At 53.1% G+C, this 15,091-nt stretch overlaps 1 protein-coding gene across 1 annotated transcript in view; it reads right to left on the reverse strand.

The window, feature by feature from the left end:
• Positions 1 to 2,481: 2,481 nt before the first annotated feature.
• SLC9A1 (solute carrier family 9 member A1) overlaps positions 2,482 to 15,091 on the reverse strand; it is a 55,790-nt gene continuing 43,180 nt past the window's right edge. The window contains exons 3-12 of the mRNA XM_053577047.1: positions 12,629 to 12,879; positions 11,305 to 11,522; positions 8,750 to 8,952; positions 7,120 to 7,209; positions 6,554 to 6,624; positions 6,278 to 6,451; positions 5,969 to 6,083; positions 5,679 to 5,780; positions 4,873 to 4,945; positions 2,482 to 4,295 (exon numbers count right to left, since the gene is read on the reverse strand). Coding sequence (XP_053433022.1) covers positions 3,958 to 4,295; positions 4,873 to 4,945; positions 5,679 to 5,780; positions 5,969 to 6,083; positions 6,278 to 6,451; positions 6,554 to 6,624; positions 7,120 to 7,209; positions 8,750 to 8,952; positions 11,305 to 11,522; positions 12,629 to 12,879 — 1,635 coding nt within the window. The 3' untranslated portion in view covers positions 2,482 to 3,957. The remainder of the gene's footprint in view (positions 4,296 to 4,872; positions 4,946 to 5,678; positions 5,781 to 5,968; positions 6,084 to 6,277; positions 6,452 to 6,553; positions 6,625 to 7,119; positions 7,210 to 8,749; positions 8,953 to 11,304; positions 11,523 to 12,628; positions 12,880 to 15,091) is intronic.

Below are 15,091 nucleotides of genomic sequence, written 5' to 3' on the forward strand. Positions count from 1 at the left end.
AGTTCAAACCTGACCCAGGCCAGCTAAAGCAACAATAACAACTGCAACAAAAAAATAGCTGGGCGTTGTGGTGGGCACCTGTAGTCCCAGCTACTTGAGAGGCTGAGGCAAGAGAATCACTTAAGCCCAAGAGTTTGATGGTTGCTGTGAGCTGCGACGTCACAGCACTCTACTCAGGGTGACAGCTTGAGACTCTTGTCTCAAAGAAAATAAATAAATAAAAAGAAAATAAAAAAAGAAAATAAATAAAAATAAATAAATAATAAAATTTTTTTCCAAATATTTTCTGACAAGATCTTATTCTGTTGCCCAGGATAGAGTACAGTGGCATCATCACAGCTCACTGCAAATTCAAACTTCTGGGTTCATGAGATCCCCTGCCTCAGCCTCTCCAAGTAGCCGGGACTACAGGTGTGCACCACCATGCCTAATTTTTAAATTATTTTTAGAGATAGAGTCCAGCCCAGGCTAGTCTGAAACTCTGGGGATCTCCTAGGCTCAAGCGATCCTCCTGCCTCAGCCTCCCAAAGTGCTAGGATTATCGGCAAAAGCCAGCCTTTTTCCCCAAGTATTTTCAATCTGCAGTTGGTTGAATCCATGGATGTAGATGGACTCCCAGATGTGGAGGGCTGACAGTATTACACCATTTTATATCAGGAACTTGAGCATCCCAGGATTTTGGTATCCATGGGAGTCCTAGAACCAAAACCCAGAAAATACAGAGGAATAACTGTAGCATTCATTTCCTGCTGGGAAAGGACAGTGTGATTCCTCAATCCTTTTGTCATTGACCACCTCATAATTCGTGAGTCAAACTGGCTCCACACTCAGGCCCCAGGCTTGGAAGGAGACACTTTCTGGGACAACCTGGGTTCAAAGTATGCCTGGGGTGTGCGCCAAGGCCCCACTGCCCTCTGGCGGCCAGCTCTGGGAAATGCAGCTCAGGGGTCCAATCTGCTGAACTGAGCTCATGGCAGGTTGTGTTTCCCTCAAAGTGCTTGGAAACAGAAGCATTTCAAATTTTGGACTGTTTTGAATTTTGCAATACTTGCACATACATAATGAGATATCTTGAGAATGGGATCTAAGTCTAAACATGAAATTCATTCATGTTTCATATACAGCTTACACACACAGCTTGAATTTTTTTTTTTTTTTTGAGACAGTCTCGCTTTGTTACCTTCAGAGTGCATGGCGTCACAGCTCACAGCAACCTCAAACTCCTGGGCTCAAGCGATCCTCTTACCTCAGCCTCCCAAGTAATTTGGACTACAGGCTCCCATTGCAATGCCCGCCAATTTTTAGAGACAGAGTCTCACCCTTGCTCAAGCTGGTCTCAAAATCATGCTCAAGCAATCCACCCACCCTGGCCTCCCAGAGTACTAGGATTAACAGGCGTGAGCCCCTGCACATGGCCCAGCTTGAAGGCAATTTTATATAATATTTAAAATAATTTTGTGCATGAAAAAGTTTTGTGTTTTGACCACGACCAATCACATATAGTCAGGTATAGAATTTCCCACTTGTGGAGCCAGGTTGGAGCTTAAACAGTGCTGGATTCTGGAATTTTCCAGATTTTGGATTTTCATTTTTATTTTATTTATTCATTTATTTTGTAGAGACAGAGTCTCACTTTACTGCCCTCAGTAGAGTGCCATGACGTCACAGGACTCACAGCAACCTCCAGCTCTTGGGCTTCCGCGATTCTCCTGCCTCAGCCTCCTGAGCAGCTGGGACTACAGGCGCCCGCCCCAACGCCCGGCTATTTTTTTGTTGCAGTTCGGCCGGGGCTGGGTTTGAACCCGCCACCCTCGTCATATGGGGCCGGCGCCCTACTCACTGAGCCATTTTACAGATTGGACGTGCTAACCTCCTCACACCTAAGCATATTTCATGCAGGGGTTGCTGTCCGTTTTACAGAAAAACAGAATGTCAATGACTTTCCACTGTCCTTAGTATAAAGACCAAAATTGTAACTATGGACCTCAAGGTCCCCTCCTTGTCGCCTGCTGTCATTCTCTGACCGGGCCATCCCTACCTTTTCTTAGATCCCAGAGTGTTTGTGTGTACAGTTCCCAAGTAGAGTATTTGGGAACTCTGAGATACCTTCTCTCTACCTGGTTAACTTGGCTCATTCTTTAGTCCTTTCTTGGGTCATCACTTACTCAGGAAAGTCCTTCATGCCATCCCCTCCTCACCCTCTGCCTTTTATTCATCTCTCTCACAGACACACTGGGCTTTTCCAGCCTGCTCAATGTCTAATAAATGCTGCTTTTCCTGCTGGGCTGGGGGCTCTTGAGGCCAAGGAGCGTCTTGCTTTGTTCACCGTTGTTATCTCGGTGCATGGCACATGGAATATCCACACCAGCAGCTGACAGCTACTAATGATTCTGTGCCAGCCTGTGAGCTAAATGCTCCCAGCCCACAGCCAACCTCCTTCCTAAAGCCCCTCATCCCCAGGAAGCAGCTCTTGACTCTATCAAAAACTCACATTGATTTATTAGAATATGAAAAAGATTCCGTTTCTTCTGTACAGGCGGCAGAGCGGCAGCAGCTGCAGTGGCTTTGTATATGGTTGTCAATGTCACCCTTGCATGATGACTCCTGCTCAAAACAGCACTTGCATGGAGAGGATGGACAGATGGGCCAAGGACCCATGGCCCAATCCACTGAAAAGAGGGGCCCAGTCCACTGAAAAGAGGGGCACAATCCTGATATTGCATGAACCTGGGGCAGGAACTGTCTTGGGGAGAACACACACCAACAGGACTGGCCATGGCAGGGGGTAGGAGGAGGGCAGAGGGCCGTGAGCAAAGGCTGCTGGGGCCCAGCATTCTGCCCTCCTGACCAGTCTCTGTGGGCAAGAGATCCTCAAGGGAGGCCTCCTCTCCCAGCACTGGGCTCCATGGCAAGCTGGGGGTGGTACACATGAGGAAGGGGTTTCAGGGCCCAACCCTGGGGTGGGGGCAGTAAGAAAAGCCTTCCCAGGCCTCACCAGGCCAGCAGGAATCAAGGTCAGGTGCCAAGAGGCCCAGTATCTGTGGGAGGATCATGATTAGCATTGGGGGGTCACTGCTGCAATCAGAGCCTTTGGGCAACAGTTAAGAGCCCAGCAGGCAGAGGACTGACTTGAGGAGGCTGGACAGACAGGCACAAATGAGGGCTGATTCTCTGGAGTAAGTGGAAGGAAATGGAGGACAGAGTTCTGTTCAGCCAGGGGGTTTAAAAACAGGAGTGCCCTCTGTGCAAACAGAATCATACACGAAAGTGTGAACAAACAAAACATAAAAAGGCAGCACTTTCTGGAGCCCCAATAGTCCCTCCTCTGGCAGCAGCCCCTGAAAGGTCAGTGGTCCCCGAAGGAGTGGTTTGGAAAGCTCTAAGTCACAACATTGTCCCTGTACAAAGTTCCCCAGCTCCAGGCAGAGCAGCTCAGAGATGCCCTCAGACTGCAGCTCTGAGTGAGGACAGGTTGGGGTGGCCAGCCAGGGTGACAGGGCTGGCAGGAGTAGGCCCCATGGGTCATTGATTCCTCCTCCTGCCACCTGCCTGGCACCCAGGTGTCTCCCCTGATTAAGGAGGCCTCAGTGCCTTCCCCTCTGGGTAGGACCACCGCTGAGCCAGAGCCTCTTTGGTTAGAAATAAGATTGGTGTGAACAGGGAGGGTGAGGGAGTGGAGGGATGGCCTCTGAGGCCCTGGTCCCTGTGTGGTGCGGGAGAGTCTAGGCCTGGGGAAGGAGCAGGGCCTGCTCACCAGCACAGCAGTTCTGCCCCATAGGTATGGCGAAAGGATGCTTCCCAGGAGGCAGGGGAAGCCGTGCTGCAGGGTAGGGGGGAGTGTGGTGGCCTGTGGGCCCAGCTGCCATGCGGTGGGGAAAGGGCAGGGCCAATCCAGGTCAGCAGCCCCTGTTCTGGTGGGAGAGTCTGTGGTGAGATGGGCACTGCCCTGGGGCAGCATTACTGCCCCTTGGGGATGAATGGCTCTCCCTCTCCAGGCTCAGGGTGAGGGCCAGGGTCACTGAGGCAGCGCTGTATCCTCTGGGCATTGGGGCTGTCATTTGGCCCAGGGGTGAAGACGTCGTCGGTGCCTGGGGACGAAGGCTCCTTGCTCCTCATCATGATGCCCCCATCATCATCCTCATCTTCCTCGGCCACCCTTGCTGGATCCCGGCTCAGCCCCAACACCTTGCCCTTCAGTTCCTCATTCACTAGGTCCACGGACTCGGGCGACTGTGGGGAGGCTGGGTCGATGGTAATGACCGGCAAGTCTGCCTTCGGCTCGTAGGCCAGTGGGTCTGGGGACCAAGAGCAAGACACAAGCTGGGTTTTCTTCCTGAGTCTGGCCTAGCCTGCATCAGGTGAGCTGTGTCAGCACCTCCCACAGGGGCTTCCCGTGAATACAGCGATCCACAGGCCTCAGGCCTCCATCACACTGGCCTTTGCAACCCTCTACTCCAGAGAAGGGAAATACTTCTTTTCCCTCAAACTGGCCCTATCCTCAGACCACAGGTGTCCCTAGAAGGTCAAGGATTTGGGTTCTTCCTAAGTTACCGCCTGCCCCAGGGCCCTTACTTCCTGTATATGTACTGAAGAGTCAAGGGTACCAAACCCCCTGCCTCCCTGCCAGCCGCCCTACCTCCTCCCCGCTCCCTTCATAGTCCTTGTTGGCAGTATTCTGTCCATGGGGATGGCAGCAGGGCCCTCTGCCCCCTTCTGTGAACCCCCAGCCACACTTGACCTAGAAGCAGCTTGTAGCTTGGGAGGAAGCCGGCAAGGAGTAGCTCTGTCCTCCCAGCTGGTTCTCGGAAGCCCATTCCTGTCAGAGCCTGTGGTATGAGAGCCCAGCCCCAAGGCCCTTCACCAGGCCCTTACCTGAGCCAATGCGAGCCCGCGACATGGTGGGTGAGTCCAGCTTGTGGGCTGGCACCGTCAGGTAGTTGTTCATCTGACAGAGAGAGTAGCCAGGTGAGTGTGGTCAGGGTAGAGGGAGCCCTCTGGACGGTGCCCAAGGCCAGTGCACTCCTCATTGTATGCTTAGGGGCAGTTACCCTCTCTTCCTCACACCTATGCTGGCACCCATCCTGGCCCTTCAGGGGCTCCTGTGGGCTTGTCATAGGCACTGTCAAGCCAGCAACCTCCTGGGCAGCTTTCAACATCCCTATGCTGCCCCAGCCTCTGGCTCCAGCCCACATCTGCCCCAGCACTGAAGTCCCTTAAAGCCAGCTTGGGAGTGGATACCTGGGCCCTGGATGGCCCCTAAGTATCTCAAATCAAACATGTTTAGACTAAGCTCAGTTCCTTCCTTCCCTTAAAACTTTGTTCCCTCCTTGGGGTCCTGCACAGCAGTCACCTCTCCCAACCAGCCCATTAAGAGGCCCAGCATGACCCTGACCCCTTTTCTTCTTCTCTCAGCCCACCTCAAACTGAAGCCAAGTCTTCTCCTCAATGTCCCTTATGTCTACCCACTCCTCTCCATCTCTCTGCCACTGCCCTAATCCAGGCCACCCCCACGGCATCCCCTTGCTTAGACCAAGGGGTCATGGCTCTTCATGCCTTTGGGATCAAGCTCAAACCCTCTGTTTCTAGAATAGGCACATTTCCTCAGAGGGGCATGCCGAAGTGCTGTGGGTGGGGTGCAGGAAGAAAAATTCAGATTCCCAGAAAGGGGCAGGGGCCACCTTCTGCTCCAGCTGCCGGGCCTTCTGTCTCCGAAGCAGCATCTGGTTCCAGGCCTCCTCATAGGGGTCTGCCACAAGTGTGTGTCTGTTGTAGGACCGTAGCTGTGGGAGGAATAGCCATCAGGGCAGGCCCCAGAAGCTGTGCAAGGGGAGCAGGATGGGGGAGGGCTAGAGGCTGGGCTGGGGCTCTGGAAGGCATGCTGGGGGGCATGTGCAGGGGAGGGCTGCTGTGGAGAGGGGCCAAGGGATCCTCTGCTGTGGGGGAGCCGGGCTGGGAAGCAGGCTCTCACCCGCTGCCTGGTCTTCTGCAAATTGTTCCTCAGGATTTTGCGGATCTCCTCCTCCTTGTCCTTGGACAATGCCGGCAAGATGCGCTCAGGAGGCAGGGTCTTGGGGTGGATGTTCCTGGGGCAACAGGGTACAGGTTAGGTCCCCAAGAAAATTCTGGTGACTCTGGAGCCTGCTGGGCTGGGATGACCCACGCAGCTGTGGCTCCAAAGCTCTTTCCCTGCCCCGACAGGACAATAAAGGGCTCTCCCAACTTCCAGTGGCCTGCCTCTGGCTGAGGTTATGGGCCAGGGTCTGCTGTGGGCACTCACTGCATAGAGACGGTAGAGACAGCAGAGGGGATCTTGCCCATGCCCCCGCTCTCCACCAGCTCGATGGCCTGCTTCATTTCCATCTTGTGGTAGAAGGCGATGAGCTGGGGCTCCTTGGAGCGCTCGCCAGCTATCAGACACTTCTTCACATACTTCTTATTAAACCGGTTGAGTCTGGTGAAAGGAGGAAGGAGATGGATGGAGCCAGCTCCCATGCCCTGAGACCCTCACCTGTCCCTCCCTGCCCGCCTGCCACCCACCAGGCCTGCCACCTACTTGTCCTTCCAGTGGTGGTGGCCATAGTGGCCACAGATGTCCTCAATGCCTGTCAGAAGGTGGTCCAGGAACTGAAATGGGCCCAGGGCCAGGTCAAGGATCACTACTGGGCGCCTTCCCTTCCCAAACTTCCAAACGCCTCCCCCTCCCCCGCACCTTTCCTTGGCAGCTGTAGCAGTTCATCCAGCCCTGTAGTTCCAGAAGTGGCCAGGAGGTGGTGCCTATACCTCACTCATCCTGAACCCTGGGGAACCCGTGCTGGACATTGAAAACCTCTGCTGCTGGTATCAGACTGAGCCCCCTTCTCTGATCTATGCCCAATGTCTGGGCTAGGTCTCAACTAGAGACAGAGATGGCATGATGCCCTCTCAGGCTCCCAGCTGCTCACACCACACTTTCCCTATGGACAGTCCCTGGTGGCCTTGAGGGACAGAGGGACCAGTCCAGCACTGGCATAAGGGAAGAAGGAGCTGACTGAGGGTGGAGACATGAGGCCTAGTTGCCACCCAGCTCCCTGAGCCTTCTCCTGCCCCTCCACCCCCAGCCCCAGCCCCAGCTCCCAGTACCTGTGTGTGGATTTCCTCATTGATGGAGCGTTTTGTTTCTTGCTTTTTCTTCACAGCCAACAGGTCTACCAGGGGCCTTATGGTCATGCCCTGAGGGAGTAGGAGGGTGTCAGGCACTCTGGCTCTGCAACCCAGACAGTGTGGCCCCTGAGGCTAGGATGCCCACTCCCAGGACCAAAGAGTGCTGGAATTCCTGAGCCTCCATCCCAGAACTTAGGCAGGCTCTTCTGCAGACACGCTCTGCAAACCCAAGGAGTCAGGGCTCGTACACAGGGAGAAGCGGCCTTGCTCTGCCTCCCTCCCAGGACTGCAGGAGGACCTCATAGTGACAGCAGCAGCTAATTTAACTGTGCACTTGCCCTGGGACAGGCCTGGTTGCAAGTGTATTAGTATTAGCTCTTTAATACCCACAATAACCCTAAGACATAGGTCCTTTCATTGTTGCCCTTTTACAGATGAGGAAACTGAGGCTCAGAGGGGTTAAGCAACTTTCCAAAGCCTCACAGAAGTAGGAGAGCCAGGCAGGCTGCTTCCACAGGGAGGTCCCCATCCCAATGCTGCCTTCAATGAAAATTCACTTGGAAAACCATTAGCACTTACAACTACAAAGTCAAGGTGAAAAAAGTATTTTTGACAAGGGAAGCAGAGCAAGAAGACAAAAGAGGGAGCTGCTTCTCCCTTTAAAGGACAAAGAATAAGCCCAGTCATGGAAGGTTTCCCCTTTGTTTCTCACGAGAATGCAAAGATGCGTCCCATCTAGGGCTTTACGAGGATTAGTGTCCAGGAAAGACACAGGGATAACGAGGATTAGTGTCCAGGAAAGTACAGGTATAGGTTAGGTCCCCAAAAAATTCTTGCGACCCTGGAGCCTGCTGGGCTGGGATGACCCAGGTGGCTGTGGCCCCAAAGCTCTCTGGAGCCCCAGTGTTTCTCAATTGCCCCAGGCCCCACAGAGTGAGTCAGCCTGGGCTTCCTTGGGGACATGGGATGGGGAGTGCAGGGGACTCTCAGCTGAGCCTGGGTCATTTAAATGTAGAAATTACTAATCAGCAGGCTGAATTCTTGGGGATCATCTCAGCTCAGTCCCCTTACTTCACAGATGGGGAACTGCAACTCAAGAGGCGGGCCACAAAGACACAGCAGCAAAGCTACAGCTGACTCCAAGACCTTCCCACTTCCCCAGGCAGTGCTATTATTCCCATTTTACAGACACAGAAACTGAGGTCCTAAAATATGAAATCTGTTGCCTAAAGACCTATCATGAGTTGGTGGCAAAGGCAGATCTTGGCCCTGCTGATTGTACCCACTTCTCTTACTGCTATCTGGGCTCCTAATTAAATTAGGCAGCATAAAATAAAACTGGAATATAAAGTTACCAAACTACTTTTGGTTACTTTATATTCCGATCAGTCATTTCACAATGACCCATTATCACAATTCTCCCTTTATCACTGGGGAAACTGAGGCCCCAAAAGGAGGGGTGGTGGCTTGTCCAAGTCAAGTAGCAAGTTAGTGGTGAGGCTACGACTAGAACCTATGACCTCAATTTGAGTCACATGTTTCCCCTTCTTTCCGCTGGAACACCGTCAGGGTCCCCAAAGCAAAGGCCTGCACCACCCTGGCCCAGCACCTGCACAAAGACAGTGAAGAAGATGACGGTGATGATGGCGGTCAGGAACAGGTCACACATGGGGAAGTGCTTCTTGTCTAGGAGGTACCCCAGGGAGAAGGCGATAGCTCCTCGTAGGCCCCCGTAGGCAATGATGAACTGGTCCTTGGGGGTCAGCTTCACAATGCGGAACTTGTTAATGAACCAGGTCAGGCCCAGCACACCTGCCAAGGGGAGGGGGAAGTGAGGAGTCAGGTCAGGCTGTCCCCAGCCCCTCCTCACTTCTGCACCAGTGACTTCTCTGCGTATCCAGGAAGCTTCCACTATTAAGGCCACGCAACTCACTCTTTCCAGAGTCCCTCAGTCTAGGGTGCTCCAAATCCCTGGGTAGACTCTTAAGGGGGTTCCACAACCTAGATGTGCTTTAGAGATGTCACAGGGGCCTCCACTGGCTAAAGAATAGGAGGGTGGAGGGAGAAGAATGAAACCAGACTGATCATAAGCTGATATGACAGGTACGTGGGGGATCATTAGCCTATTCTCTTTTCTATGGATTTGAAAATTTCCATAATAAAAATTTTAAAAATGCAGGCCACACCTATACTCTCAGCAACCAAGAGGTGGAGGCAGAAGGATGGCTTGAGTCCAGGAGTTCAAGGGTGCAGTGAGCTATTGATTGTGCCCACTGCTTTCCAACATGGGTGGCAATGCAAGAGAGACAGAGTCTATGTCGCCCTGGGTAGAGTGCCGTGGTATCACAGCTCACAGCAACCTCAAGTTCTTGGGCTTAAGTGATTCTCTTGCCTCAGCTTCCCAAATAGCTAGGACTACAGGCGCCCACCACAACATTCAGCTATTTTTTGGTTGGAATTGTCGTTGTTGTTCGGCAAGCCCAAGCTGGGTTTGAACCCACCAGCTCTGGTGTATGTGGCTGGTACCCTAGCCGCTGAGCCACAGGCACTGAGCCTTAATGAAAAATTTTAAATAAATAAATAGGCTGAGTGTGGTGGCTCACACCTGTAATCCTAGCACTCTGAGAGGCTGAGGCAGGCGGACTGCTTGAGCTCAGGAGTGGGAGACCAGCTTGAGCAAGAGCAAGACTCTTTTTTTTTTTTTTTGTAGAGACAGAGTCTCACTGTACCGCCCTAGGGTAGAGTGCCGTGCCATCACACGGCTCACAGCAACCTCTAACTCATGGGCTTACGCAATTCTCTTGCCTCAGCCTCCCAAGCAGCTGGGACTACAGGCACCCGCCACAACACCCAGCTAGCAAGACTCTATCTTGACTAAAAAATAGAAAAACTAGCCAGGATTGGTGGCAGGCACCTGCAGTCCCAGTTACTTTGAAAGCTGAGGTAAGAGGATCAACCTGAGCCTTAGAGTTTGAGGTTACTGTGGGCTACAATGATGCCACAGCACTCTACCCAGGGCAACAGAGTGAGACTCTATCTCAAAAATAAATAAATAGGCTCAGTGCTTGTAGCTCAGCGGCTAAGGCGCCAGCTACATGCACTGGGACTGGTGGGTTCGAACCCAGCCTGGGCCTGCCAAACAACGACAACTACAACAACAACAAAAAAATAGCTGGACATTGTGGGGGGCACCTGCAATCCCAGCTATTTGGGAGGCTGAGGCAAGAGAATCGCGTAAGCCCAAGAGTTTGAGGTTGCTGTAAGCTGTGACACCGTGTCACTCTACCCAGGGTGACATAGTGAGACTCTTGTCTTAAAAAATCAAAAATAATGGGTGGCGCCTGTGGCTCAATGAGTAGGGCACCAGCCCCATATACCGAGAGTGGTGGGTTGGAACCTGGCCCTGGCCAAACTGCAACAAAAAGTAGCCGGGCGTTGTGTCAGGTGCCTGTAGTCCCAGCTGCTCAGGAGGCTGAGGCAAGAGAATGGCCTAAGCCCAGGAGTTGGGGGTTTCTGTGAGCTGTGACGCCACAGCACTCTACTGAGGGTGATAAAGTGAGCCTCTGTCTCTAAAAACAAAAAAAATTAAAAAATAAATAAATAAACAAACAAATAAAGACTGGGTGTGGTGGCTCTTGCCTATAATCCTAGCACTCTGGTAGGCTGAGGCGGGTGGACTGCCTGAGCTCACAGGCTCGATCGAGACCAGCCTGAGTCAGAGGGAGACCTTGCCTCTAAAAACAGCCGGGCATTGTGGTGGGTGCCCGTAGTCCCAGCTACTCAGGAGGCTGAAGCAAGAGAATTGCTAAAGTCCAAGAATTTGAGGTTGCTATGAGCTGGGATGCCACAGCACTCTTCGGAGAGCAACAAAGTGAGACTCGTTTCAAAAAAATAAATAAATAAAAATAAATAAATAAAAACAAAAAGTGCAGAGGGCTGGTCCAACTTTAACAGAATCCAAATTCCTAGAGGATGAGGCTCAGGAATAAAGGGGATTTTTAAAAGTGCACCAAGTACAAGCGACAACCAGCTAGGTTTGGGGACAACAGACCTAAAGCTCATTTTAGAAAGGACCCATCGTGGGGTCAGCATGGCAGAGAGGAGGAATGGGGAGCCCCTGCACACAGCTCCTCCCCCGCAGGGCAGCCCCAGCCCAGCCCTCACCCAGCACACGGGCAATGAGGCAGAAGAGCAGGGTGCTGATGACGAAGGTCCAGTTCCAGTGGTGGGAGCCAGCCACGGTGGAGACACCGAGGAAGATGAAGATGAGGGTCTCGCTGACGCTGCTCCACATCTTGAGGAAATATTTGATGGTGGTGTGGGACTTGTGGGAGATGTTGGCCTCCACATAGGGCCGCATCACCACTCCTGAGGCAATGAGTCTGGGGTCGGGAAGAGCGAAGATCAGGCTCATAGTCGAGCCGTACTTTTCTGTACCCCACCACTGCTGGGGGCTGAGGAAACCACAATGAAGGTGCCCATGTTCTGAGTTCCCCTTATGGGCCAGATGCCACTGTGCGCTTTACACACCTATTCCCACTCAGTTCTCACAACAACCCTACCGGCACAGGTGTGCTCTTGCATTTTTCAGATGAGAGAGCTGACACCGGGAGAAATAAAGTCGCCTGCCTACCGTCACACTGCCAACGAGCAGCAGAGCTAAGATGCAAACAACAGTCCGTCCAGTTCCAAGACCTGCGCCTCCACCCCGAAGCCTTTCTGCCCAAAGGGAGTCAGTAACATGTCCGTGGTCTCTTGGGTTTATTCCCCCTGAGTGTGGCATCCCCCGATGCAGAGAGGTTCCCACAAGTACGTTTTGTTCCAAGCAGCAGCCTAAGTCTTCCCAGCCTGGCACCCACACCTGGGCCCTGCTCCTGCCAGCTCTGCTTCTCTGCAGTTGCCCTGAAGCCCCCAGTTTTACCCTGTTTCCAATGTCCTCCCCTGTGGGAAACGCTCTCATGCCTCACTGCTTCTTCATGTCCATTCTCCCCCACTTCAAGACCCAGCAGAGGGCGTGGGGCCTCCAGGACTCAAGCCTGGTGAGAATCCTCACTTCGATGGAAGCCTTGAGCCTCCTCAGGGCTGCTGAGAGGAGTGATGAGCACCTGTGTCCAGCAGTGACCACAGGACACCCTTTGAGATAACTGACAGAAAGAACCACTAGACCTGAGACTTTCCTGAACTTCAAGCTTAGGCTTCCATGTTCCAATGGTAGCTCCAGCTTCTGTCCTCCCATGCCCTGGGCTTGCCCTAATGCAGGTCACTCTTGCTTCATCTGCTGAGAGCTAGATGCCTGGGCTCTCTCCAGCTGCCTGGACCCCACAAAGCTCAGCAGAAGTGCACCTCTTCTAGGACACCTCCGATGAGCCTGAAGTTCATGTCTCATCCCTGAAGCTGGAGGCTGGCCCCTGGGGAGCTCTGTGACCCTACAACCCTGGGGAATCCAAGCTGGCAGCCCCCCGACCAAGCCTGCCACACCCAGACTCACGCCATGATGCCCGACAGGTGGAAGAGCTCGGCTGACAGGTAGGCCATGTAGCTGTAGAGGAAGACGAAGAGCGGCTCGATGACACGGATGTGGGAGGTAAATCGGGAGGTGAAGGCTGCGATGACCCCGTAGACCACGCCCACAAACACCCCGCCCAGGGCCACCACGAAGAAGCTCAGGAAGCCGAGGACGATGTCCACGATGCCCACATTGTCGTAGTTGGCAAACTCCTCAAAGAGGTGATACAGGACCTGGGGAGGGTGTGCAGGCTGGTGGGTGGGAGGGCAGGGGCCTGGCCCCACGGCTCCCTAGGGTCTAGCCAGAGTGATCTTGTCCCATCTGTTGACCATGGCCACGAGAAGAGGCCACACGGAAGCAGAGAAACCCTAGTGCCAATCAGGTGCTCAAAACCACAGCCTGGGGCTGGATGGAGCTTTCACTGACCCTGCAGCATGTCACCTGGTGAAGGGGTCAGACCCTGAAGCCAAATTGCCTAGGCTGGAAGTCTGGCTCTGCCACTCCTGATCCGTATACATAGGGCAAGTCACACATCCCCTGTGCTTTAGTCCCCCCCACTGTTACATGGGGATGATAATAGTGCCAGCTCTAAAGGGCTGTTGTGAGGATTAAATGAGTCACTAATTAGTTATTAAAGCGTTCAGAACCTTGCCCAATCCAGCGTTGGTACCACTGTTTCTATTAAGTCTGCCCCTCACTGTTTGACTCTGGGCACATCACGCCCATCTCTGGGTTCCAGTCTCTCCTTCACAGAGGCCTAGAAGGTGATTTCTTAATCTCTGATGCTCTCTGAAAATATACAAGGCCAAGCCATACTGGACTTGGACTCTCTGGGTTAGGGCCCAGAAATCTCTATTTCACAAGCTCCCCAGCTGTGATTAACAACCGAATTCCAAAGCTACAGAACTGAAGGCTGTCTGAGGCTTCCCCATCTCCCAGACTGGGAAACAGACAGTTACTGTAATGCTATTGCCAGATGTTTAAGTGGCACTGTAAAGCCCTTTGACAATCTCAGTAGAAATGGGCCCGGAATTGTTCCCTGTTGGCCATGGGCTGGGGCCGCCCTAGCAGGCTCAGCTTTGTGGTTCTACCTCCTCCTGCCGCCAGCCCCGAGTCTGGTCCTAGACAGCTTTGGCAAGAACCAGTGAGGCGTCTCTAGGCCCTGACAGGGAACCCACCAAAGCCCTCAGGACATGGAGGCAAGGAGAATAAGGTATGAGAAAGGACTGGCTCTGGGGTACAGACCTGAGACCAGGCAGCTCAGGGGCAGCCTCCAGCTTTACTGCCCAGGAAATGGGGCACTCACACCCATGCTCAGAGCTCCAGAAAGACCCAACTTGCACTGGCCAAGCCTGTCGCTGCCTGGGACACAGAGCAGCAGACAGCCTCTTTAGCAGGAGCGCACTCAGCCCATCTTGTCCCATCTGTTGGTAGCCCTGAGCTACCTAAATGCTCTCCTGGCCTGAGGGGATTCATGGGCCTTCATGGTTCACCACACAGACCAATGCGATGGGCACAGAAGGCAACGTCCTCCTTTCTGCCCTGATACTATTTCCACTGAAGCCCAGAGAGGCAGTGTAGCATAGTGGTAAGTGTGTAAACGTGATATATCACTTATCAGGCTAATGTATCCTCTCTATGCCTCAGTTTCCTCACGTCAAAAAACTGGGATAGTAAGAATGCCAGCTTCATGAAGTCAATGTGCAAATCAGATGAGGCAATACACATTCAGACAGGAAGCACCTGACAGATACCACGGTCATGATCACCACCTTCTGGTGGCATGGCTGTGGGTCCCGAGTAGCTGGATCTGAGTTACCTGTGTGGCATAACCACACCCCACTGCTCCTCTGAAGTGCCACCTGAAGGATCCCAACATCCAGATCCAACAGGGGAGGGGTTTTGTCTTTGGCACCCACGGGTGTCACAGACATTAGTGATATTAGCTCTTACTCCTGGAAGAGCCCTGGGAGGATGACAGGCTGGGTACTGCAATACTTTGTCACAGATAAGGAAACTGAGGCTTATGCGGTAACCGTGGGCAAGAGCTGATGCCAGAAGAGACCAGGACAGAGGCCTGCCTGCTCAGGCAAGGCTGCTGCTCTACCCAAGCCCATGAGGAGCTGGCAAAAGGGACAGGGGAGGAAGAGGAAACGGGCTGCCAGCAGCTGAATGCCACAGTCTGTCTCTACTCTGAGGTATTGCTTCCTGAGGGGCTGGGATGCAGGAGCGCGTGTGCGAGCACGCACACACGCCCTGTACTTTCCTGCATGTGCAGCTGCCTCTGAGGGAGCCAGCTTAGGAAGGGGTGAGGGTGTCCTCACACTAGGACTGTGCATGTACACACATCTGTCTCCTAAGGCAAAGAGCAGGAAGGAAGGGCATATGCAGACCCTGAGTTGGGGGTATCTGTCCTCTCCTCCCTAGACCCTGGAGGAAAGCACT

The sequence above is a fragment of the Nycticebus coucang genome, chromosome 22 (genome assembly GCF_027406575.1).
Source record: "Nycticebus coucang isolate mNycCou1 chromosome 22, mNycCou1.pri, whole genome shotgun sequence".
Lineage (NCBI taxonomy): Eukaryota > Metazoa > Chordata > Mammalia > Primates > Lorisidae > Nycticebus > Nycticebus coucang.